At 33.0% G+C, this 24,090-nt stretch overlaps 1 protein-coding gene across 1 annotated transcript in view; it reads left to right on the top strand.

Moving 5' to 3' along the window:
* Positions 1-5,286: 5,286 nt before the first annotated feature.
* LOC111085201 (adenylate cyclase type 3-like) overlaps positions 5,287-24,090 on the top strand; it is a 26,309-nt gene continuing 7,505 nt past the window's right edge. The window contains exons 1-6 of the mRNA XM_022382699.1: positions 5,287-5,310; positions 8,106-8,234; positions 10,410-10,684; positions 14,224-14,302; positions 19,658-19,816; positions 22,834-22,980. Of these exons, the coding sequence (XP_022238407.1) occupies positions 5,287-5,310; positions 8,106-8,234; positions 10,410-10,684; positions 14,224-14,302; positions 19,658-19,816; positions 22,834-22,980 (813 nt within the window). The remainder of the gene's footprint in view (positions 5,311-8,105; positions 8,235-10,409; positions 10,685-14,223; positions 14,303-19,657; positions 19,817-22,833; positions 22,981-24,090) is intronic.

The raw sequence follows: 24,090 nt of genomic DNA, 5'->3' as shown, positions 1-24,090 counted from the left end.
CCCCACCGCGGGCATCCAACCCGGTTTCTAGCGTTGTAAGTCCGCATACATACCGCTGTGGCACTGGGGGGGGGGGCATTGCCCGAAGGCCAAGGAAGTGTAAATTCATTTATCACCTAATGAAAGGAATTAGTTAGTTCCTGAAGATAAATAAACTTAAAAATATAATTCATCAACTAACAATAAAAACATTCTGTTCGTGATCTACCCTTATTATCAAAAGGATTAAAATACGTGGTGGGAAATAGATTCTATTTTATCAAATGTATGCACAGAATCATAAATGTTTCTTTCTCTCTCTCTTTATTCTTTTTATTTTTAATCACACTACACAGTTCAAAGAAATTTGTTCAAGAGATAATTACCCGAAGAAAAAATAAATTACTTGGAGGATTAACATTTTTAATGAAGTCTAATATAAGGCATTAAAACCCCTCCTGAAATAATAATAAGCCTATAATACAACGACTTGTAGAAAGAGGAACAGACAAATTAGCAATTTCAGGAATTCAAAACTAAGGTATTTGTTGAATTAAATTGGTTTTCTTTCAATTTTTGAACAAAACTGAGACTAAAGTATATATATAAAGATTACCCTTTTCTCGGTGAATACAGCCAATAAGTCAGCTTCATTAACAGAATATCACCCATTAAAACTAGTGCCCTTAAATTCATCCCTGTTAGATTTTGTGAATCTGTGAATTATTTATCTAACAGAAGCATATTTAAGGAATATATGCCTTCCTCACACTGAAGTAATCTGCACTTCAGAAATTTAACTAGCGAGCCATATTATGGCGGATTATTTCTCATTATTCATGTAGTGCAATGCAAATCTTTTTGACTGTGGCGTATAGGATGAAAAGGAATATGTAAATAGCATCCATGGAGGACCTACGTGTGTTCACTGGGAATTATATTAGTATTTCTAGTTGGTCAATCTACAATTTGTATGCTTCTTATCCAAGGTGCTCCATCCAAATCCTGACAAGATGACATCCATCAGTGCACCTGGATATAGTATAATTGTTTTTTATGTTTAGAAAGGGGGGGGGGTGGGGTTATTGGCTCAAGGGGACTAACACTATATGTATCAAAAGGGGTTTATAAAACCAAAGTAATGGATTAATACATAGTCTTAATATTAACATAAACAACCAACAATCTAAGTTTAAAAGTTTTAAAAAATCAAATTTATGTTATGCCATAGAAAGTCAATTGCCACAAAGTCTTGTTCTATTGCTCCAGTGACGGCTATTCTAGTAACACATTCATATATCAATCACTAATAAAGCATTAAATCTACCATTCGAGAACACGCACAATATGATCTATAAATCATCCATACTGATGTGGTTTCTCTCATAACTGAAACATCCTCAAAACTAACATATCCTTCGTTGTTACAGTTGCATATTTTGTACCTCTGCCTGTGGCCACCTGTTGGGTATCATAGAAAAACAGAGTAAAGTAAAAAAAAGAATCTCAACCACAATACACCTCGACATGGGGGAGGGGGTCTTAAAAAGAAATTATAGAGATTTTAGTGGCAACCTGAGTCAGTTTAGGTCTTACTTAGGGCGAGACCATGTTGAATAAATAAAATTAGAAGGTATGAATGTACTGTAAATATATGGTTTCTGTTCTAAAATGAAATGCATATTAATTGTTTCATTACTAAGATAAATAATGGGAGTATCTCTGATAAAATAATAAAAGCTTGGCCTAATGCGCATTTAAAAATGTTTGAAAAGGATTATTTAGACTCAAATACCTTTTTACATTACATAACATATGCAATATTTACCTCAGTAAATTGTATTTAATATTAGTCTAATACGAATCTTTATGCAAGAAAGATATTTGAAACTTTTTGGCCAAGTCTGTAGCAGTCCAGCATTTTGGATATACAGTTTTAACTATTCCAATGCAAAGATGGTTATGAAAATTGTGAAAGAGAATAATTAGCGTTTTAGGTGTTGAGCCTTGGTATTTGATCGTAATTAAACATCTAAATTTATGAAGACTTATGTTTGGCAGAATATATTTTATTAAACATAATCTAGGAGTGAAACACCAGCAACTATAGGCCTAATGTTAGGCCTAAACGTTAAAATGGTAGAAGTTAGCTCAGCCCTATTTCTTCATAAATCAAACAATCCTTGTTACTTAATGTTGTCCATTTCAAATGTCTTATTAAATGACAGAAGTTATTGAAAGTCAAATTAGTTGCGTTAGTTACACCTGATAGTGCTTTTAATATTTTTTCTTTTTAATTACATTTAACATAAAGTATTTTAATTAAAGTACCCATATTCTAGCCATTTGCTGTATGAGTCAATAATTAATTTATTATCTATATTTTGTATTATTATAAACATTCGTTTTGCCTGTACTATTGGTACTGATTTTCTATTCGAATGTACAATAATATGCGTCATAACAATTTATCTCAGACATCACGCTCCTCTAAACTTACACTATTGAAATAGTTTAATGGGTTTTAGTTGGTCACAAGACGTTTTTATAAACTATTGTGAAAAGTTTACTTATACACTGTCATACTGATGTTACACTTGCTAAATTAGTAATTGTGTGTGTTCCGCAAATGAGGTAAACTCTATTATCGCTTTAATGTTACTTTTACTAACAGTTCTGACTATAATGTTAAGTATATCTAGTTTTATCATTCTACTTCATAATAGAGATTGGTATATTATTGGGTTTACGGCCGAAATTATCGTTAACAGTAACGATGTTGATGAAACATTAGATTCTAGTCTTTATAAGTAAGAATGTAAGAAGAGTATACTTAACTAGCTATACTTATTACAAATGAGGTCTGCAAGCAGATTTCTCACATTCATCATAGTACCTGAATGAACTTTCTGTGCCTTGTTTAACCGGGCATCACTCGAGCCGGCATTAACCTTATATATTTGCTTACTCATAAAACACAACAGTTGCATAAACAACAAGTTGGTCTTGATCTCGGAGCGGGCCATGCAACAATATCAACAACAGGAGAAGACTACTTATTTATATTAACTTTAGATTAAGGCAAGTTACAACATTAGATTAGCGCAAGTTACAACGTTAGATTAGCCCAAGTTACCTATTTTGAATAGAAAACTAAAAATTAAATCTATACGATGAGTATAAAGAAAGATTTTCAGTTCAAAATATCATATCTCACAAACGATTGCTAGAGGAAAGTGACATTGCACAAGATTGTTAAGGGTACCATGAGGATAGCAACTGCTATATTCGTTGTAGATCTATCACAAAAACAAAACAAAACACTTTATCAATTCTTTAACTATCCAGGATACACTTTTGAAAATTTTCGTTATACTTGTGGAAATAGAAGATTTATCAGTTTATCCATTTGAGCTTAATAATCGAGGTATAAATGAATTCGATGTTTCTCAAGGCTGCCAATTTTTAGATAATCGTTTTTGTTTAAACCGGTTACACTATGGCCACGCACAAAAACTGAGCAATGAAAAGTAAGGGTAAAGCACAAGATTTTTTACTACGAGATTTCCTAGAAGTTTATGAAATTAAAGTTCTCTGAAATTTATACGTTATTTTACGAGAACCAGCGGTTAAGTTTGTTTGTTTGTTTTGAATTTCGCGCAAAGCTACAAGAGGGCTATCTGCGCTAGCCGTCCCTAATTTAGCAGTGTAAGACTAGAGGGAAGGCAGCTAGTCATCACCACCCACCGCCAACTCTGGGGCTACTCTTTTACCAACGAATAGTGCGATTGACCGTCACATTATAACGCCCCCACGGCTGAAAGGGCGAGCATGTTTGGTGGGACGGGGATTCGAACCCGCGACACTCAGATTGCGAGCCGAGTGCCCTAACCACCTGGCCATGCTGAGCCCCAATCGGTTAATAAGCTTGCCTTTATTAATGAAATTCAAATACAAATGTCGTTAGTTTCGGTAAGTAATTTCGACTAGTTGTTACTTGCTACTCGTCATCAATTAAACCTAAAACCCTCAACAGCTAATGAAAGTAAGCTCCACCTTATAATTCCATTTACTGATAGAAGTATATGACTAGTTACATTACAGTATGGTAGTCAGATACTACTATTCTATACAACAATTATTACCTAGCATGTGCAAACTTAAATACCAAGCTATTAGGTGTTCTTGAAAGGGCTATCGGCAGCAAAATACTTAATTAACGTGTTAGTTCACATAACCATTGAGGAGTTAGACGACATTTTATCCTCAGAATGCGGATATGAATCATCTCTTTAAACATATTTAAATATATATAAATCTCATTGAACACGTACTCACTGCTAACCTTGAGGTCGTAACTAATGAAGATTTGCAACCATTAATAACCAAAGGTTCTAAGTTCAGGGAAAGTCCTAAAATTGATTAGAAACTCACAAATTATTAGCATGTCAGTCAATACAGTTTCACTTAAACAGAATAAAAATAACTTAAAAGTAAATCTATTTAGAAAATGATTAAACAGAGTTAAGGACATAAACAACGAACGCATAACATTCGTAAATGTATATATTATTTATATTATTTACGCAGTAGCTAATACATTACTCCTGTCTATAAAGCAGCTAACAACTTTGTTTTCTCTTGACAAAAAAAAAAAGTATATTACAATTTTATGTAAGGAAAAGGGGTTTAATCTAAAGCCATTATAATCTCCGGGTAATAAAGCATACAAGCACACTAAACTTGATAAAGATCGTATCATGCAGCAACACATTAAAATTTTATCAAACTTTAGAGTACCTTCTCTCATATTATATAATGTAATAGCTAAATTATTTTGGATTCTCAAACTGCGTAAATCACCAGAGAAATACAGGTTTACTGCCTAAGCCTATAAATCCTACGACTAAGAATTTGTCGATTACAATAGGTAATGGTCTGAAGTACAGTAAAGAGCTTTTAACAAATAATGTGATATTATCAGCTAAAGAATCGGTATTAATTCATCCATTATCACCAGTAATTCCGTCGAATGTAAAGAGAAAGTTAATGGCTTTGAGACTAAAAGAATAGAAGCTTTTGATGGTAGTAAAATGTTAACTAGTCTTCCTATTGATAAATGCATAAAGTCTTTCTTCAACAATTTCAAAATGTTTTAATAATTTTGGTAAATTAATAGTTTGCGTTAGTAAACACGAATATTTCTATGAAAATTTCCCTTAGAACAATTACTATTGTTTCACATTAAACAAAATCTTACAGGTATTTTTTTTTTACTACAAAACACATTTGTATAATTCGGCTAACATGTCTTCCAACAAGTATAAGAAGGTAATTTCACCCCACAAATTCCAGCTTTATATTTATTAGAGCTTGAATTTCGTACACAACAAATCTTGGATAAAAAAAAGACTATAATAAAGAAAAAAGGTATTTCATTAAAAAACAAAGCACACCACCTGGATTTAGATATCAGCATCATTATTCGAAAATTCAATTGAAAAGTTCTGAACAAAACGAATACTTTCAACTGTCAAGTTAAAAACACTCCGTTTCAAATTACAAACATTATAAAAAAATATTTTACAATTTTTTTTTTACTATTCACAGGTTATTAGACACTATATATATATTTTTTTTTATACATGACAAGATTTGGTGGACAGAGCTCGTAAACTATCGCACTTTGAACTCAAAAGTAATTCAATTTTTCTGGAAATTCTACAGCATTCTTTCCACTAATTATTGGTTTAACATTTTATTTTTATTTTTTGCAGAATACCACGACCTTTTAAAACCTTTCACATCTGCACTTTCATTTCTTAAAAAATTGTTTAAGATGATATTATACCATTATTTTTTGCTAATTACTTAAATTTCTTATTATTTATTATTTTGTATTTTCATAAATATCAATTTTTGGCTGTACAATTATTACCATCCTTCTGCTTCACTTTACACCTAACCAATAACACGTGTCAATTTATCTAACATGTCACGCCCCTCTAAAGTTACATATCAAAGCTGTTTAATAGCTTTTCACTTGTCACAAAAGGTTTTTAGGGAGGACTGTGGAGAGTTTTGCTTCAACACGGTCGTACGGATGTTACGCTGTTAAAAAAAAAAAACATTACATTTTCAACAGTACTTGAAACTAAGGATAAGTATTTGTGTCTTCCCTAATTGAGGTATACTCTGTCATTTCTTTAATGCAACTTTCATTAAAAATATTGGTTAGAATGTGTAATATATATGGTTTTATTATCTTTATTACTAATATATATATTTTTTAAATTGATAACTTTTATATGGAATTAGGGCTAATCTAGGTTTATTATTGGACTTGCGGCCGACAACGTAGTTAAGTTTGTTTGTTTGTTTGTTTTTTGAAGCTACGCGAGGGCTATCTGCGCTAACCGTCCCTAATTTAGCAGTGTAAGACTAGAGGGAAGGCAGCTAGTCATCACCACCCACCGCCAACTCTTGGGCTACTCTTTTACCAACGAATAGTGGGATTGACCGTCACATTATAACGCCCCCACGGCTGAAAGGGCGAGCATGTTTGGTGGGACGGGGCACGTTTGAAATAGATACAATAACGAAAAGCTATTGTGAAAGATTCGATTTTCACGAAAATTACAATTTTTAGTTGCGTTAAGAAAAGATGAAAAGGGTTGTTTCCTTCTTAGTTCGTTGTAAAATAAATAGGCCATATAACGTTGTAATGGTCTAAAGTAACACGCTGCTACAACCAGGGTTCAACAACAAATTATTAAACTGTAACAACACTTAGAATAAAGTTTAGCACTTACCAAAAACACAGCTAATAAACACATGCCTGACCACGAATTGATACTAATATCAATGAACAATAAAATATAAATATCAATATTAATTATTTCTAATAATGGAATCAAGAAAAAGAACCAGAAGAAGAAGAAAAAACTAATTCCAAAATACAACACAATATTCCCAAATCACTTTTCTGTATTAATAACAATATCGAGTGACAAACATCAATAATTCACTAACTATCTCGTGACTCAGGGTATGAAGCTTATGGCAGGGTATTTATCCACTCCGTTAGGTCACAAGAGTACATCTCATGTGATGATAAATTTACATAATCTTTTGCTACATTAATAATATCTGTACGTCACCGCTATGGAAACTGGTGTCGGTTTCATAATACATACATATTTACTCAAAATAAACGGGATCAACTAAGAAGGTGAGTTATTGTTTTAATGTAACTAGAAATTCATAGATAAACTGAACGATAGAAGGAATAATAAATGAACGATAAACATTACCGTAATAAAAAAAGAAAGAATTCGCTATCTTACAGCATTTACTTCAAACTTTCTTGAATATGCTAAATTTGAAAACATCACTATAGGCTTATGTACTCTTAGTGGTGCCTAAGGTTTTATACAAGCCCTCTGTATGACGCTAAAAATCGGGTTTCGACAGTCGTGGTGGGCATAGCACAAATGTAGATTTGTGCTTAAATACGACCAAACAAGTCCCCTGGTGGTGCTCGGCGATTAAGTCTAAGGGCTTATGACGCTGGAAATCGGGTTTCGATAACAGCGGGGGCTACAACATTGTTAAACCACTGTGTAGCCTTAAGTTTAACAACAAACAAACAAAAATATTTTTTATAAAAATCTTACCAGTCCATGGGGTGAAAAACGTTGGGAACCATTATAGCTTACTCAATTAATAACAATAAAAATATATCCGGTGAAGTAGGAGCTCGTGCATGATTATCCGGTGAAGTAGGAGCTCGTGCATGATTTCGTTATTAGGTCGCCCACGTTCAATAAAAATATACATCTCAAACTCTAAATTATCCGTTTATATTTTGCTAAAACACTCATTGATATTGTTTACAGAATTTGAAGTTACTTAGAAAAAAAATGGATAGAATTTATATGTTTTTGTAATTCATAAATAGCTCAAACGTAACAGAAACAAATAGAACGATGGCAGTAACAAACTTTACTCAACCAAAATCAGACATCTGTTTTTACATATCTTTTATGTTAAACATTCCATTCCAGAGTAAACAGCCATTGGGCCAAAGTAGAACATTAAAATGTCATTTGCTTTTTTTTTTTCAGTCTTATACACTATCTTTACCAAAGTTTGAGTCGGTATTTTTCCGAGCAGCTGAATTAAGGCCTTGGGTGCGGATTCTCTCTCTTTTTGCCCTAGTTACGGTGTGGATAGGTCTCCAAACTTTGAAAACGGTAAGCAGTTGTTTTTGGCGAATATTTTGGAGAAAGTGACAAATTGAAAGTGTAAAGAAAGCTTAAAAGTAAATAGAAGTTTCCAAATAAATGTAGCTTATTTGATATATATATTTATATATCCTATCTGTACTCACATGCATCTAATATATCTAAAATATTTCAGTGAAATTTCAAACGTCTGGATATTCCTAAGTAACTAACACCGCACATAGTGAGGCTTAATATCTCTTTCTGATTTATAGCGTACAATAATGGGAAAATAAAACTGACGAAGTCACAAAACTTTTCCTTGTTTAAAACTACTCAACTGTACCTTGCGTGAAGTCACTAAATTTTACCTTCCTTGAAGTCACTCAACTGTACCTTGTGTGATTCATTTTGTTGTCATGTTAACTTAGAACCTGAATACAGTTATTTTAGGTTTGAACTATTAATTGATTAATACACCTTTTCGTTATCCATACCTTAGTCAGTTTTATAATGATACTAATAAAACTTATAATAAAATAAAAATAGACAATTTAGTTCGTAAATCACCTTAATTAAAATTCGAAATTATATTACAGCATAATTTCTATTAACTGTTGGAATAAGAGGATCATGTAATATGTAAGACCATAAAAACCATACATAAGCGCCATCTATTTTGAATAATTTTATTTATTATAATTTTTACATCCATCCGTCAATTGCATGAAATATACATCAAACATTATAAACTGGTATAGTACACGGCTGCTGCATATACCGCTAAAATCGCACAATCCCATCGAACTGTTCTGATACCCCTCGTAAATACAACATGTAATAGTTTAAATAATTCAAAACAATTTAGAACATTTCTGATAGTTTTATTACTCAACTTTATGAAACCTGTTTAAAAATAATTAACAAAGCAGATGAGAATGTCACGTGTCATGTACCTTGTTTTATCGTTGGTGAGACTTTGGAAGTATAGCATTTTAATGGGTATCCGTGTGTTATATTTCGTCACTTAACTCACTCATTAGGGGCGCGCACAAGAAACCATATTTATTAAAATGGGGCGTGGTTGACAAAAGTTTGGGAAACGCTGGTTTGATTGACTAATTTTCATTTATTTCTTACTATTATGAATAAGTGAGGTGTTCTTAAACTGTGTATAAATTATTTCAAGACTTTCTTAAAATTCAACGATATCTAACACCTTTTAGATTATCCTAAAACATGAATTTTTAAATAGCTTCTTTACTTTTTTTATATAATTTAATAATTCACTCCAGTCCCTTGATATTTCTTAAGATCGTCTCTCATCTTCAATTTATTTTATTCACGCAATAGTAGTCTTACTAGGTCACAATTCTCATTTTAATTTTCACACAAAAAATAAGAATCATAGGTGTCGTATATTTACACTTTTACAACCACTTCTCTTTAAGCTCTATGTAATGTACTTCTTTGCGAAAATAGGTTCCATTATGAAAAAACAAAAAACTGAAACCTATTTCTATATGAGAAAGACTCACGTAAAATGCCGAAAGATTATATTGGAAACTTTTCAAATTTAACACAAATTTTTGCATAAGTTTGATTTCATGATTAAATACAGATTTTGGTTTTAAATAAATAAAAAATAGTGGTGTTTTCGTTTCGTTGAAGCGCAACATCGCACCTAGAAATCGATCTTTTTTAACTATTTCTTATTTACTTCTGATTACTAATTAACCAATAAAATTGTCTTGTAATTACAATAAAAAAACCTTAAAAACGTCAATATATTAAAATTGGACCGAAACTTTTATTTTGTTTAGTGAGTTGCTAATGTGTATTTTTATTGCTTCGAAATGCAACAAATGAGGCATCAAATGTTGGTCACTGCCTCGTTAGGCTAGAAGTGGCCCTGCCGCTGTGCGTTCCACAAAACTTTCGTTCCACCTCAAGTGGAAGAAATTCGCAGTTGTTAGAATACAAAAGTAAGTTTTTCACAACTTTCGAAATTACAAAGTAAATAAACGTTCTATACGAATAACATACATTATTTTACACGTTAAGAACCAACGATAATGTTTTAGTTAGGACTACATGAACCTATTTGTCGTACTTCGTAGACTGGTAATGCTATTCACGTTTCATGTTCTGTAGTTCAATGTACACAAAGTATTTATAATAATTTTCTTTATTCTTGAAAAACAGATACGAAGAGCTTTGTCTTGGCCAGAGTTCTATCAGAATTATTCAGAACTAAGTTTACAAGCTGAAGAAATCACCATTGACCAACGTGATGGTTTTCCTCAGTACTTGATCTACTATTGCGTGACTATGTACCTAGGCCTAACGACTTTCACCCATATTAGCCATCTAATCAAGCTCGTCATTACGGTCACGATTACAACTATTTGGTGCATCCTCAGCAACGTACCAATGAGGGCCGTGTTTGAATGGTATGACTTTTGGGCTTATGGAAGCAGGTGAGGATAATATAAAACAAGGAAGTCTCAAATTGATAAGTAATGCGTTGCCTGAAAATACTAGCAACTAAGCCGTCACAACAACTTTCGAATATTCAACTTAACATAATAGTAATCGTATGATTTTTGACGTGACCAAAGCGTATTATTTTCCTGTACCAAGAGAACATAGTGGCATATATATATATTCCACTTTGTTTGTTTTAGACCAAAATCAATGAGTTTTTTCACTCAGTGCTAAGACTCGTTAGGACAACTGAATTACAACATTCAAAGTATTACTTGAAATATCAATTATATAAGTTACTTTATAGATAAGATCATTAAAACCTTCTAAAATGCAAACTTGGTGGGCAAAGATTTATTTACGAATACGCATATATTTTTCAAAGCTCTGAGCTTTGTTAATTTTCATACTTCTGTTCTGACTGCTTTGCCACGTCGACGACGCTTTCTTGAATGTGGATGGTTATTTTGAATTCCTAATAATAACACTCCCTTGTTATTAAAAGTGTTTATAGCCGCGACATAGCGGCTCATAGAACTGCTCTGAGTTTGTTTGTTATTTTTTGTTTTTTCAAGTATAAACTTTTAGCTCATAGTTCCGTCATCTCTTGACCGATTTGAACTCTAGTTACAGTTTTGTACTCAGGAAGTCAAACCCTTTCGATTGATTTATTTGACCATGACCAAGGTCTCATAGATTAATTTACTCTAATCCTGCCTAAAAGAATTTCAATTGCCGCGGATATTGAGGATTCCCTCTTGTTTGTGCTTAGTACTGCTAAACACGAGTGAACGTTGCTGTTGCTCGTGTTATCATAAGTTTCTTAAGCACTATTTTTTTTTCGAAAACGCTTTTTTTTATTACTTGTATATAATCTACTCTGAGTTTTTATGGTTGATTTTTTACTGTAATTACTACTACGTGTAATCATTATTACTGGAATAAAACATTTGATATCAATTAACAACATATTTGGATGCCATAGAAGGCGAGGAAACAGGGAAAGTCTTTTCACATATGTTTCATGTTGTTAAAAGCTACACAGTGAGCTGTTCGTGCTGTGACAACCACGGGTATCGAAACCCGATTTTGAGAACTTCACACGAAGAATACTTCTGATTCGGATCGTAGTCTTGACCCAATATCTTGTGACTTCCATCTTTTTGGTCCTCTCGAAAACGGTCTGCAAGGAGAACTCTTTCGTCCAATTAATGTCTTTAAAGCAGCTGTACACAATTGTATTCATAATACTACACCTGTTGACAGGTTATTTCCGGCTGCTCATATTTTAAAACCACTAATGAAAATTTTTTGTTTGTAAACTGGTGTAATTGACCTTATTTAATAATATCCCATTTCTTTCTGGACGTGTATGTCTTTGAAAAATGTAACTCATTGGTTAAAAATAATATATAAAACTGGTGTGTATGTGTGTGTGTGCTCTAGCGTATCACAATACTTGTTAAAGAATAACACAAACATGACAAACACATCAATTTTCACATGGATCCTTTGTATAAAAGAACAAAATTTACAAAGGTTCTGAAGATATTTGCAGAACTAAGATTCATAGAAAAAGGGGGTAAAAAGTTTTTAGTCGCACAGATTAAAGCAACCTGTCTTCAAGAATGAAAAGTATTCACCATTTATTTGAAGCCACATGTTGTTCTTCACTATCAATACACTTTGTTTTAACAGCCACATATTGTTCGTCACTATCAAAACACTTTGTTTTAACAGCCACATATTGTTCTTCACTATCAATACACTTTGTTATAACAGCCACATGTTGTTCTTCACTATCAATACACTTTGTTTTAACAGCCACATGTTGTTCTTCACTATCAATACACTTTGTTTTAACAGCCACATGTTGTTCTTCACTATCAATACACTTTGTTATAACAGCCACATATTGTTCTTCACTATCAATACACTTTGTTTTAACAGCCACATGTTGTTCTTCACTATCAATACACTTTGTTTTAACAGCCACATGTTGTTCTTCACTATCAATACACTTTGTTTTAACAGCCACATATTGTTCGTCACTATCAATACACTTTGTTATAACAGCCACATGTTGTTCTTCACTATCAATACACGTTGTTTTAACAGCCACATATTGTTCATCACTATCAATACACTTTGTTATAACAGCCACATATTGTTCGTCACTATCAATACACTTTGTTATAACAGCCACATATTGTTCGTCACTATCAATACACTTTGTTATAACAGCCACATATTGTTCGTCACTATCAATACACTTTGTTATAACAGCCACATATTGTTCTTCACTATCAATACACTTTGTTATAACAGCCACATGTTGTTCTTCAATATCAATACACTCTGTTATAACAGCCACATATTGTTCGTCACTATCAATACACTTTGTTATAACAGCCACATATTGTTCGTCACTATCAATACACTTTGTTTTAACAGCCACATATTGTTCGTCACTATCAATACACGTTGTTTTTTTAATAAAATGCCTCAGTGAGATCTGGTTTTGCTTTGCTTTGCTTGTTTGTTTAATTTCGCGAAAAGCTACACGAGGGCTATCTGCGCTAGCCGTCCCTAATTTAGCAGTGTAATACTACAGAAAATGTAGCTAGTCAACACCACCCGCCGCCAGCTCTTGTGCTACGCTTTACCAACGAATACTGAGGTTAGCCGTCACATTACAACGCACCCACAGCTGAAAGGTCGAGAATATTCGGTGATGGGTTCCGCTCCCGCGGTCTGCAGCTTGCTAGTCGAACGCCTTAACCATCAGGCCATGCCACACCCGATTTGGTTTTACAGATCGTTTCACTCGTGTTTCGAAAACGTACGAATTTTATAACGTAGCTACTGATCTGACTTAACAACTTAGTAAAATAACAGCGACGTTTGAATGCAGCTTGAAGCTTAGCATATGATTGATTTTTATGACACGTTATATATATATTAATGGTTTGACCTATAAAGTTTGCATTTGGACATATATATTATTAAAGATAACATGTCATACGTCAGGATTGTGATTTGCTTAGGGCCACATTTTATTTTATAAATCCGAGTTGTTATATCTCATATGAGAAACAAAGATTTATTTTAGCCATATTTTTGTTATTAAGATGTCATGTTATATTATACTCTGAAAAATATGTTTGTCATTAAAATCATTACAGTCAACATTATATCTTGGTAAGAACCAAAAGCTCAGAATTAATTAATATTTGTGCATATTATTATCTGTCTTCTTGGCAATAAGAATGAAACATTTTAAATTTATTTACAATTCAGATTATTTTAAAGTAAATAAAATATAAATTTTCCGTCGTCTTACACAAAATTTGCTAATTTATAACTTGAATGGTTAAAAAAAAGAAGACATATTTAATTTGTTCTCAATACTGGATTTAGTACTAATTTAATATTTCTTAATGTTAAACTGTTACAAAACATTCTGAATAAGTTCTACATCTTACTAACATTTATGTGCCCACTAAAAAACACATAACGCATTTATTTCTAGGCAACCAATCGGACACCGCGTATACCTTTCCGTCGTCATGATCACCATCTCAGCTGCTGCCATTACAGTCAATAGGCAGGTAATGTACACGGTTTTTGTATAGAAAGAGATAGATAAAGAACCCGAGAGAGTGAGTAATTTCATTAGGAGTCTAAGGGATTAACAGATTATCCACGTTGTAAATAGCGTTTGTGTTCAGCGACTAAGAATTGACTTTCTTTCTGGTTTATGTTATAATATTATCGTCTCTTAATATCTACGTACGTCATATATTAAAAACTCCTCAGTTTCTTATCACCCCTACTAACATTCACATTTACAATGGAACAGTTTTATCTTCGTACGTGAAATTAAACTGGAGTCATAATGCTTTGTGTTTATCAAATTAAGATAACGAAATACGGCTTTTCAAAATATTAGTCATAATAAAAGTAACATTTAAGCTTTTACTCCAGCAACAAAGTATTATTGGCTGTAAATAACAATATTAACTGACGGGTATGACCAGCTGAGAGCTAACCGGGATTTATGGTGTAAATCGCTTAAGCTTATGAAGTAAAAAAACTTATTACGTCGGACAAGAATGTAAGGACGTTCGATGTTCTTAATAACTGATAATATGCAGGTCAATACTCCAGGGAAAGAGAAAAACACAAAACTACTCTTCGTCTAAATGACCACGGGTCATCATTTTCCAGGACCTGTTTAATAATGTTTGGAATTTGGCAGCCATTACTTTATTTTGTGTGTACACGACCTCGAGGTTTGTTTGTTTTGAATTTCGCGCAAAGCTACACGAGGGCTATCTGTGCTAGCCGTCCCTAATTTAGCAGTGTAAGACTAGAGGGAAGGCAGCTAGTCATCACCACCCACTGCCAACTCTTGGGCTACTCTTTTACCAACGAATAGTGGGATTGACTGTCACATTATAATGACCCCACGGCTGAAAGGGCGAGCATGTTTGGTGTGACGGGGATTCGAACCCGCGACCCTCAGATTGCGAGTCGAACACCTTAACCACCTGGCCATGACGGGCCCCGACCTCGAGGTTTCAAACATTGTTATAAGGTCATTGAAAATGATGATTGGTGGTCGCATAAAAATTAGAAAGTTTTGTGTCCATCTCTCTTTTTGGTGTATTTACCTTTATTTTATCATTTATTAAAAGTTATACAAATGTGATAAAAGTCATGTTTGATCCCGGCTGTTAATTATTCTAATATAGATTTGAAAACAGAAATATTCGAAAAAACATTTAGGGTCTATCTTTTGCCTGCCACACGTTATTGCCGAGGAGACCATGCATTCGGTACTAAAACTCGTCACCTGGGATGAATTTCTGGCTTTCTGTAAGTCGCAACCCTGTTACAAAAAACTACTTTTTAGCTTAAACCAAATCTAGGTTTCGTAAAATATATCCAATAGATAAACATTATTAGGACGACATATAGTTTTAAATATATTTAATTATTAGAAGTTCTGATAAAAGAGTTAGCAGACAGGATTACACACAAAAGGTGCAATGAATTAAAAAAAAAACTTCGAATAGTTGACTATTCCTATTCGAAAGCGCTTGAAATTTGGGCTTTTTTTTTATCAAATCTATCATTAAAAGAAGAATGTTCTCTTGAAAACTCCTAGCTTTTCAACCCCACATGTACTGAAACTGAGTGTTCACGAATTGTAGATCCAACCCGTTTATAATATCTAGTTTAGAAAACTACGAATCAATATTACAGTTGTTAGCGATCAGAATCTTCTTGAGATTCTCATCAAAACTAGCTCATTAACTACTGAAATACAAGTGTTTCTCACTTTGTCAAACATAGCGTGTAGTGGACAAATATATGTCAATGTTCCCCTAAGTGGATTCTGTATACATTTACATGAACAAATGTACTTCAAAGCTCCTCAAAGTGGTTTCTACGTACATTTACAAGAACAAATGGACTTCAAAGTTCTTCAAAATGGATTCTGTATACATTTACATGAACAAATGTACTTCAAAGCTTCTCAAAGTGGATTCTACGTACATTTACAAGGACAAATGAACTTCAAAGTTCCTCAAAGTGGATTCTACGTACATTTACAAGGACAAATGGACTTCAAAGTTCCTCAAAATGGATTCTGTATACATTTACATGAACAAATGTACTTCAAAACTTCTCAAAGTGGATTCTACGTACATTTACAAGGACAAATAGACTTCAAAGTTCCTCAAAGTGGATTTTACATACATTTACAAGGACAAATGTACTTCAAAGCTCCTCAAAGTGGATTCTACGTACATTTACAAGGACAAATGTACTTCAAAGCTCCTCAAAGTTGATTTTACGTGCACTTACAAGGAAAATTGTACTTCATAGTTCCACAAAGTGGATTCTACGTACATTTACAAGGAAAATTGTACTTCATAGTTCCACAAAGTGGATTCTACGTACATTTACAATGACAAATGTATTTCAAAGCTCCTCAAAGTGGATTCTTATTGTTCATTATTATTTCTTTATCTTCTCTACTCATAGTTTGAAGGTGTACAAAATGAATTTATCTAATGATCATGAATGTTAGAGAATATTAGGCTCAGCAAAACAAAAGGAGTTGATACTAAAATTAGTTTATTTTAAAAACTACAAGTTATTTTCTCTGGTCAGATTTACAAAACAAAGCAAAATAAACATTAAGCATTATTATAATACCGTTCATAGGTGGCTGTGGATACATTATTTCAGTGGAAGTCATATAGTTAAATTTTTATTTTGTTACATACAAAGAAATAATAATATTTTTTTTAAATATCTTAAGTAATTTTGGAATGTACCGCGATAAAATATCCTCTATACCATTTAATTAGAATATCCTCTGTACCATTTAATTAAAATATCTCTGTATCATTTAATTAAAATATCCTCTATACCATTTAATTAAAATATCTATACCATTTAATTCTCCTTTTTATTTTAGTAGCATTAATTTCAATTTTGTTATTGTAAAGCATAAAGCTACACAATGGGTTGTCTGTGATGTGCCCATAACGGGTAGCGAAACCTGGTTTTTAGCGTTATAGTGTACATAACTTTTCTTACAAATAAGCATTGCTTTTTTTTTTTGTCTTTTTTAAACAATAAAATCTTAATAATGTGATGATGAAACTGGGTGTGGGCAGGATATTGTGGGGATCGGTGAGCACTGTTCAGATACTTGTAGCAACTTGATTTTAACGGCATGCTTGATATGCTCGTTAGAAATGACAGCAAAATGACAAGTTTCAAATGCATACATTACGCTTTGCCGAAACTTTTCATTGGTGAAATTGAGTTCCCCTAGAACAAATAGTTTTTGAGATACAATTATTGTAAATATGAGATTTCTCTTTTTATTGACATGTATTACTAACATCTACATTAATATCTGATTACCTAATAACACACCACACCGAGCCAACGTAACAAAACCTCGATAACGTTCGTGAAAACATTCATCTAACTAGTTGATCCTACAGCTAATTGCTGTTAAATGCTATAAACAAAATTATTCTGTAGTACTATGTTAAAAAATGGCAGTGAAAATTACTTCTATGATCATAAAGGAGGGGGATGTTTAAATTTGAATATGTTCGACCTAGATAAATATATAAAAATTGTGAATATAGTTGTTGTTTGGATTTACAGTTGGTCACATTATTTGGCTTGGTGCCATCAAAGCAACGATCATACAGTGAAATGGAATAGAGATAAAATAATGGAATACGAACCACACACGGGAATAAAAAAAAAGGCTTTCTACATCCACGTAACTGATATCTCGCTACATTCAGCCAACACGTAACTGATATCTCGCTACATTCAGCCAACGTAATATATATAGAAGTCAGCAAATCCTCGATACTTCTCTTGAGACCATTCAACTAACTAGTTGAGCCTACAGAGACGTTTTGGTGATAAGTTCTGATACCATTTAACAGCATCTGGCTCTGTTTAGCAATTGTTCTATAGAAGTTCTTATAACAAAGTTTCAAAGAGTTCAAACTATTGAACGTAACTTACTAGTATAAGATTTTTAACGATTAAATAACCGTTATGTAAAACTTTTTAATCAAGAGGATCTTTTATCCTGCTGTTAATCCTTTTGTTCATCTTTTATCCTGGTATTATGACTGTTATTCATCTTTTATCCTGGTATTATGACTGTTGTTCATATTTTATCCTGCTGTTAATCCTTTTGTTCATCTTTTATCCTGGTATTATGACTGTTGTTCATCTTTTATCCTGGTATTATGACTGTTGTTCATCTTTTATCCTGCTGTTAATCCTTTTGTTCATCTTTTATCATGATGTTATGACTTTTGTTTATCAGTTATCATGACGTTTTTGATTTTTCTTCATCTTTTATTGTGAATTTTTATGATTTTTTTCATCTGTTATCGTAATGTTTATGACATTTGTTCATTCCTATAATGATGTTTAATGACTTTTGTTCATTTTTTTATTGAGATTTTTATGACTGTTCATCTTTTATCGTGATGTTTATGACTTTTGTTAATTTTTATTGTGGTGTTTATGACTTTTGTTAATTTTTTTATTGTGATGTTTATGATTGTTCATCTGTTATCGTGATGATTGTATATCTAGATGATTTGTTATCATGGTAACCGTGTTTTTTGTTGATTTGTTATCACAGTGGTTATAATTAAATGCAGCGTGATATTTTACTATATTCACTGGTTAAACGCAAATAAGTATCGAATATTTTTTTTATTGGTAAGAATGTGTCTGCATGAAAAGAACGTTCAGTACTGTGAACAACCTAGACATTTTGTTCGTGTCTACCCTTACCTCTGGAAAGATTGGTGTAGTATAGTTTGAATAATTCTCCCTACTCTACTATATTCCTATACTAATATATTCATATCATTACTCAAGTAAAGTCCCCGTATGTCACTCGTTAGTTTAAGGATTTACAACGCTAAAATCCGGGGTTTAATTCCCCGCGGTAGAGAGATTACAAATGGCCCATTGTGTAGCTTTCTGCCAAAAAAAAAGGGAACCAACAAACAAATACTCAAGTAAATGATTTAGATGAGATTTTCAAGTCATTGAAATACTTGCATCAGTATTTAACTATTATGAAATAAGTGAGAACTCGTACGTCATGTGGACCGAAAACTTATTTCAAGTAACGGTCGATAGATGGCGATACAAAACAAACAATTAGCCAGGGAAAATCATGTAATGATCAGAGAATATCTTCAAATTCACCTATTCGTTGCTGAAAGGCCTAATTAGTTGTTGTCTACTATCTGATTTTTTACGTATTATCACAGGAAAATACGTTAAGATTAAAGAAAAATATTTCTGATTTTTTCACTTATAGTTAATATTTTGGAACAAAACTTATATTTTTACCCCAAATCGTTACTTGGTGCTCATTACAGTTGGAGCTTACCTCCCGACGACTTTTCATATGGAAGAAGGCAGTTGAAGAACAGAAAGAAAAAGTTGCAGACATGCGCAGAAAAAACGAAGCTCTTGTGTACAATATTCTTCCTCCTCATGTTGCAAAACATTTTCTAGGACGAAGAAAAAATGACGAGGTTTGTTAACGTCCATCTTTCAAAGAGGAAAAATTATTTTAATTAAATAAGTACGACAATAGATAATAGAAATTACTGGTTCTTGAATTTAGTATTTAACAAAAGCTAATAAATACGAAACCACCAAAAAACTTGTAGAGTGCGTGAAGAATAATTTCGCCATCTTGCGTCTGGAAACTTTGCTGACCCCTATCCTTAAAAAAATTAACAAAAACTCACTTCCGTAGTGTATGAAAATAATAATAATGCTGGTACGTGATACTTAGGGTATTTAAGGTTTAGAATATAAACCAGGAAAAAGTTTATCATCATTTATTTCATAAATTTCCTGATACGTAAACATTCAAATGAAAAATCATATAGTTTTAGTTTATCAACATTTGTTTGTTTTTTTACCAAACATTTTATCATTTAAGGAAGACAAATATTTTAAGTGCCCCCCACTGGGTCAAGAGTATGTTTGCGAACCTACAAAGCTAACATCCCGTGCCCTCTACCCCGTGGTGGACAAAATGCAGGTAGTCTGTTGAGTAGCTTTGCGCTAAAACAAACAAACAAACAAAATCATAAATACCCTTGTGTGTCCCCTGGCGGGTAAATTGACGGACTTACAACGCTAAAGTCCGAGGTTCGATTCCCGACGATAGACACAACAGACACCCCAAAGTGGCTCTTTGCTCTGAAATAACAAAACTACCCTAGTGGTTGAAATATGAACTAATAATTGCATTCTTCTGTTTAGTTCGTTGATTTAATACACTTTTGTGAAACAGAAGTGTACGTTGTTGTTTTATTCAATTTTAAATCTGAAAACGCCGCTACTTAAATTTAAATACTTTTCTTTGTTTTACTATCCTTTTGTAAAAATATAACGAAATAAAAAAGTATTGAGTTGTGAATGGTGATGGATTTGAAAACAAAAAAACGTTGACTCATAAATGTAGATTCCAATAAACATCAAGTCTTCCAATATATATCTATCATATAATAATTTCGTACTAGTATACAATGTCCTTTAATAACTAACAAATAATACTCCTCCTTACAAGACCATTTATCAACAAGAATGGTGTTTCATTCAACCAAAACGTTTGTTTTAATTTGTGCGCAAAGCTATACAATAGGCTATCTGTGCTCTGCCCACTACGGGTATCGAAACCCGATTTCTAGCGTTGTAAGTCCGCAGACATGCCGCTGTGCCACTGGGTTTTTTTGTTAAAGGTACACTCAAATTTCAATTAATGTATAAAGTAAGTATTATGTGCTTTTAAAATGAAAATATTACATAAAAAAATCTCTTTTTTTTTAACACCTAGGGAAGTGAATTTTCAACAAATACGAAATTCACAACAGTAGCCAAATAGAGGAATATATTTGAAAATATAGTAGAAATGTTGTTTATAGTTAAAAAAAATGTATACTTGAAAAAAATGTTCAAAACCTTTTTCGATTCATTGGTGTCAAATTTTTACTAACGTTACTACTTCATATACTATGTTTGACAAAAGAGCTTGTTTTTGAATTTGGCGTAAAACTACACGAGGGCTTTCTGCACTATCTATCCCTAATTTAGCAGTGATACACTAGAGGGTTTGTTTGCTTGTTTGTTATGAATTTCGCGCAAAACTACACGAGGGCTATCCGCGCTAGCCGTCCCTAATTTAGCAGTGTAAGACTAGAGGGAAGGCAGCTTGTCATCACCACCCACCGCCAGCTCTTGGGCTACTCTTTTACCAAGGAATAGTGGGATTGACCATAACATTATAACGCTCCCACGGCTGAAAGGGCGAGCATGTTTGGTGTGATGGGGATTCGAACCCGCGACCCACAGATTACGAGTCGAGCGCCCTAACCACCTGGCCATGCCGGGCCTAGACTAGAGGGAAGACAGCTATTCAACACCACCTACAGTCAACTCTTGAGCTACTCTTTTTACCAACGAAAAGTAAGGTTGACCATCATATTATAACGCCACCACGGGTGAAAGAGCGAGAATGTTCAGTGATAGTATTCGAACTCGGGACCCGTAGATTGCGAATCCAGCACCCCTAATCACTAGGCCTTGACAGGAGAAAGTATTTTACGGGATTCTAAGGTACATGTTATAGACGTTAAAGGTTTGATTCTAGAGCTTGAGTCGATTTGCAGGTTGGAGTATACTCCTTTTTTTTTCTTTTTTTTGAAGGGGAAGGGATATTCGCGCATGATTACAAAAGACACAAACTTTTGTCAAAGAATGGTTTAGATACTAAAAACACATTCATAGAAAAAAAGAATAAAATATGCCCCCCTCACGGAACACATAAAAGGGTGGTTTGTTTCATGTGCTTTCGTCTATACACATAGCTTTTTACGTCTAAACGAATAACGAAATGAAAGATGTTTCTAAGAGAATGTGTATAACCAACAACGAAAAGAAATTTAGGCCCAAGGATATGTAATAATGTCATTTTTAGATAACGTTCTAAAAATATCCAACTTTAAACTTCAGTTTTGTATGAGAGGTCACAAAGTCGATACGGATATTTGAAACAGTCTTCTTTTTTTTTCTTTTTTATGTGCCGTACGCAAGATATGTTCTGTTCTCTCTTTGTAGATACTTTTGCTAGTAATTTGGGTTGGAATGTTTAATATATCTAGTTTTATTATTTTTAACTTACATTTTTGGTACTATACTTTCATTATAAAGATTGTTGGCAAAGTTTATGCATTTAAGACTAACCTTAATCTCCTAAGCTGGCCGAACCTCGTAAAATATTATTGGGTTTACGGCCGAAAATATCGTTGACAGTGAGGGTACCCAACTGACGAAACAATGCATTATAATCTTTATAAGTAGAAATATAAGAAAATTATATTTAATTAATTATAGTGGCTAGGTTAATTTTTTTACTTTGATTTTAAGTACATAGCCTAATCTGATCGGAAGTTATTATCATTACTTAAAGGTTCTACACTGTAATTTAACTTTATAACAAGCTGCTATACAGGGCGAAACGTGACTTTTTTTTTTTCAGGAGTTATATAGCAAGAGTTACAATGCAGTAGGAGTGTTGTTTGCTGCTATGCCTAATTTCTCGGACTTTTACACAGAAGAATCTGTCAACAACCAGGGATTGGAATGTCTACGATTTCTGAATGAGGTTATATCTGACTATGATGCAGTAAGTAAAAATGTAAACACCAAATGTTTCTAAACATACATGTATATATATACACACACACAAAAGCGCTTTAAGATGGAGTCATTAAGTTTGGTCAAATTTTAATGTTAATTTCAGCAGTTTTTTTTAATATGTTTTCAATGATTAGCCATACTACTTCTTAAAGATGTTTATTTAACCAGAAAAAAAAGATTACGAAAATATTTTATGTATCATTTAAAAGTTCACCATTAGCAACAGAGTGAAACAGAAATACATAATTTATGTTTGTTGGTTTAGGATATGTTTCAAGCACCATATTTTATATCATATAGAAACGGTTTACTATAACGGAATTCCGTTTTTGGAGCTCGTGCAAGTTAATCAGTTGTTTTAGAAGACTTCCTATGGCTTTTGAAAGAGCAAAACACAAACTCAAATGATTCGCTTGAATGCTCTGAGTCATCCATTTCAATAAATCGTAAAACTTTTCTATAAAAACAAAACAAAGGAGCTGGAAAATGTAAGGGTTAATTAAACCGTATATTTTAATGAGGTCCTTCAGCCTGTAAGTTTTCTTCTTACGTCGATACATCCACGTTTAAGTGACATCAAAAGAATATTAGGAAATTTTGATGTCTGTTTTGAGCTTTTAACTGGACAAAAATTCTTAATTTACAAATATTAGTAAATCGGTTGTATATATGATAAAATTGAAGAGTTGATGTCAAATATTCGTGAATGTATTTTTAAAAGTGGAAATGGTCTTTCTTGCACCCACATAAAACAAGCTTGAATCATGTAATATTTTTTAAACTGTTCTTAGTTATTGTTACATGAGTAAGCGATGCCAACAGTCCATGTTATGCAACGGTATCAGTAGCCAAAAAAAGGGAGGGCAATGGCGCTAGTAACCATAGTTACACACAAAATCAGACGAGCCAATATTCAATGTTTCACACTTCAGGGGTGTTGTTAGTCCTCGTTACACGCCTCAGCTGTGCAAATAGTCCTCGTTACACACTGACTCAGAGGAGCCAATATTCAATGTTCCACACTTCAGGAGTGTTGTTAGTCCTCGTTACACGCCTCAGCTGTGCAAATAGTCCTCGTTACACACTGACTCAGAGG

The sequence above is a fragment of the Limulus polyphemus genome, unplaced genomic scaffold (assembly GCF_000517525.1).
Source record: "Limulus polyphemus unplaced genomic scaffold, Limulus_polyphemus-2.1.2 Scaffold271, whole genome shotgun sequence".
NCBI classification, from domain to species: domain Eukaryota; kingdom Metazoa; phylum Arthropoda; class Merostomata; order Xiphosura; family Limulidae; genus Limulus; species Limulus polyphemus.
Note: the sequence above shows the minus strand (reverse complement) of the source record. Positions and strands in the feature narration are given on the sequence as shown.